Source organism: Protobothrops mucrosquamatus, unplaced genomic scaffold (genome assembly GCF_001527695.2).
Source record: "Protobothrops mucrosquamatus isolate PMUCROS unplaced genomic scaffold, P.Mucros_1.0 scaffold5068, whole genome shotgun sequence".
Classification (NCBI taxonomy): Eukaryota; Metazoa; Chordata; class Lepidosauria; order Squamata; family Viperidae; genus Protobothrops; species Protobothrops mucrosquamatus.
Genome location: NW_015390945.1, coordinates 29,738 through 33,534, shown reverse-complemented (window position 1 = coordinate 33,534; position 3,797 = coordinate 29,738). Strand labels below are relative to the sequence as shown.

At 41.3% G+C, this 3,797-nt stretch overlaps 1 protein-coding gene across 1 annotated transcript in view; it reads left to right on the top strand.

The window, feature by feature from the left end:
* Nucleotides 1–2,486, top strand: part of UBE2H (ubiquitin conjugating enzyme E2 H) — a 22,273-nt gene extending 19,787 nt beyond the window's left edge. Inside the window, 3 exon segments of the mRNA XM_015828888.2 lie at nt 622–674; nt 950–1,078; nt 2,293–2,486. Of these exon segments, the coding sequence (XP_015684374.2) occupies nt 622–674; nt 950–1,078; nt 2,293–2,417 (307 nt within the window). The 3' untranslated portion in view covers nt 2,418–2,486.
* Nucleotides 2,487–3,797: the final 1,311 nt, after the last annotated feature.

Below are 3,797 nucleotides of genomic sequence, written 5' to 3'. Positions count from 1 at the left end.
CCCCGAGATGTTCCTGGGCCAGGTCTGCGCGAGGGGTGAATCGCGCAGGGCCAGCAGGGCCGTCTTCGTGTACATAGTCCGAACAAGGGAGTCCGTGGCATAGAGGGAGGGGTGATGTTTAGTCCCCTTAGATCTTTCAGAACCAGGCCAAACGGAGACACAAACAGGCCGCGAGATATCCTCTAGGCCGGGGCGGGCCGAGTCCAAGTCCAGGCCCAAACCCAGGCCCTTGCCCGGCCAAGGCCGCTGGAAAGGCCGCTGGAAAGGCCATAGAGATCGTCAAGGCTGCTGGGGAGGCTTCCTCCTTCCATTATGTTTTCAAGATGGACAGTGATTAATATTTACATGTTACGTACTTAAGGGTGTAGGTCTACACATAACGTTGTACAGAGCATGTTTTAAACGTGTGCTATGTAAGTGTACATTTGGAGAGCTAGCCACTAAATTTCATTTTTCATGTGTGCCGTTGTGCCCACAGGGGGGGGGGAAAAACCACAATAAAGGTTATCTAATCTATCAGGCCAGCTGCTGCACTTAATGCCCACGTGGCACGAGCAGAATTGAACTCTTGTTAAACTCTTGTTGAATTGTCCCAAACTATTTTTTGTTTGCTTTTTCCAGGTCAGGAACCGTATGTCTAGATGTAATTAATCAGACTTGGACAGCTCTCTACGGTGAGTTGCGTTTGTTTCTTTGTTTTCCTTAAAAAAAAATAAATCCCCAAAACCCAAGAAATTGGGATGGTTTGTAAAATGCACCGGAGAAGCCAAAAGAGGTTAAAAAAAGAAAAGAAAGAAAGTAGTGACTTCCAGTTTTTTTCAGGGCAGTAAAATATTTAAAAAATTACCGCCTCCGCTTTACATTTCTAAACGTTTCAAGCCCTTTCCGCAACATCAAAACCCTCCTAATGGTTAAAACCTAAAGCTTCATTTTGTGTTGATCCTTTCAGATCTTACCAATATATTTGAGTCGTTCCTGCCCCAGTTGCTGGCCTATCCCAACCCCATAGACCCCCTTAATGGTGACGCCGCAGCCATGTACCTTCACCGACCAGAAGAATACAAGCAGAAAATTAAAGGTAAGGGCTAAGCAACGGGGACCATAGAGTTAACCCTGTGGTAAGACTGGCAGCCAATAAATCTGAGAGAGAGAGAGAGAGAGAGAGATGATAGATGGGAGAGAGAGAGAGAGAGAGAGAGAGAGAGAGTCCCAAAGGTGCTTTTTTATGAGGCAATTGGACTTCCTTACTTTTCTTTGAAGACGTTTCGCTTCTCATCCAAGAAGCTTCTTCGGCTCCGACTGGATGATAGATAGATAGATAGATAGATAGATGGATGGATGGATGGATGGACGGACGGACGGACGGACGGACCGGACCGGACCGGACCGGACCGGACAGACAGACATGATAAATAGTAAGATAGATAATAGATTAGATAGATAGACAGATAATTAGAGAGAGATGATAAAGAGATATAATTAGAGAGAGTAGATAGATAGATAGATAGATAGAGAGAATGATAGATGATAGATAGATAGATAGATAGATAGATAGATAGATAGATAGATAGATAGATAGATAGATAGATAGTGAGAGATAATAATTAGATAGATAGATAATTAGAGAGATGATAGATATGATAATTAGAGAGAGTAAGATAGATAGATAGATAGATAGATAGATAGATAGATAGATAGATAGATAGATAGATAGATAGTGAGAGATAATAATTAGATAGATAGACAGATAGGTAATTAGAGATGATAGAGAGATATGATAGAGAGAGTAGATAGATAGATAGATGATAGATAGATAGATAGATAGATTAGATAGATAGATTAGATAGATAGATAGATAGATAGATAGATAGATAGATAGATAGATGATAAATAGTGAGATAGATAATAGATTAGATAGATAGATAATTAAAGAGATATAGATAGATAGATAATTAGAGAGTAAGATAGATAATTAGAAGATAGATAGATAGATAGATAGATAGATAGATAGAGAGATAGTGAGATAGTGAGATAGATAATAGATTAGGTAGACAGATAATTAGAGAGAGATGATAGATGATAGATAATTAGAGAGTAGATAGATAGATGATAAATAGTGAGATAGATAATAGATTACAGATAATTAGATGATAGATATAGAGATGATATATATATATATATATATATATAGAGAGAGAGAGAGAGAGAGAGAGAGAGGGAGGGATGGATGGATGGATTTTTGATCTTGGATCGTTGGAGTTGATTGTTCCCTCTGTCTTTCCCTCCCTCCAGAATACATTCAGAAATATGCAACAGAGGAGGCCCTGAAAGAGCAGGAAGAAGGGACCGGCGACAGCTCTTCGGAAAGTTCCATGTCTGACTTTTCCGAGGACGAGGCCCAAGATATGGAATTGTAGTAGAAGCAGCGTCCTGCTTTTCGGAGAGACTTGACTTCCTGACCATGCGCTGAGAAGCAGACTATAATATTCATATTTAAACAAAGCAATTTTTTATTACTAAACAAGGTTTTTATGAATAATAGCATTCAGAGGTATATATATATATATGTATACACACATATTATATATATATATATATATCCACCCTTTAGATCTTGATTATTTTTTTTTTCCGTTTTTCGGTTCTTTTTTGGTCATTTCTCAAAGAGCCCCCCCAAAACATGCATTGCGGTGCGTTTCCGACATTCCACTTGGTAGCAATATGAACCCCGGGCGCATGCTTGCATCTCTTCGTAATTCCATTTCAGCTGAGTTCAAATCCCCCCTCCCCATCTCCCCCGGAACCTGCTGCTTTGCTCGGGAGAGAATCTGGATAATGCCCCCCCCCTTTTTTTTTCTTTCTTTTTTTTAAAAAATTTCCCTCCGTTGTTTTTTTCTTCCCCCCTTCCTTCCTTTCTTTACTTTTTAAGTCGAGCGTTCCAAAGACAAGCAGACGCCCACGGATGCAAATGCGGAACAGCAATTTGAGAATGTAAAAGAGAAAAAATTTTTGGGTGGGGGGGTGACGGGGGTGTGCCCGTGCGCGCGAGATTTAATCGACGGAAAGTATAATAAGGCCGTGATGTCAACGGTGTTCCTTCGTTTCAACCTGGCTGCTTTTATTAACCCCTTTTTTTCGATGGAGTTCACCTTTTTTTTTTCATTCTTTCTTTTTTTGGTCTTTCTTTTTTTTAAAAACACCCAACAAGATCCACCAACTGAATGCATGGAGTTCTTGACGTGCCCGTTTTTTTTTTTTTACGAAGCAGCTGTGATCCTGAGTATAGTATGCTATTATTATTATTATTTTTTTAAATTTTTCCCGACGGACTTCCTGTCTGCTTAGACTGGTGATGGAGGTGATGGTGATGATGGTCTTTTATGTCGGCCCGGGCTGGGGAGTAGGGGGTGGAAAGATGTGAAAGTCATATGTAGTCGTCTTGGTTTTTTTTTTTTCTCGAGGGACGAGGAAGCGAGACAGTCCTGTCCAAGGGGGTGGTGAGGTGGTCGCTAACTCAAAGTACCTTGAACCCAATCCATCCTGGTCCTCTTGTCCAAACCACCAGCAGCAGAGATTCTACACACACCCATTTCTCATTCTCGTCCTCTTGATAATTCTGCAAAGGCCGCCCAGGTGAACGTCTACACCTGGAAGAGCTTTCTGGCCAGGTGGATTCGACCGAGCCTGTGAAAAAAAGGATGTTCTGGTACTTGGTTAGTAAATCTCCTCCTCACCACCTCACCCCGTCCCTTGACAGCACTTGCCATTCTTTCTGCTGTCCGTTTTGCCGTTGCTCG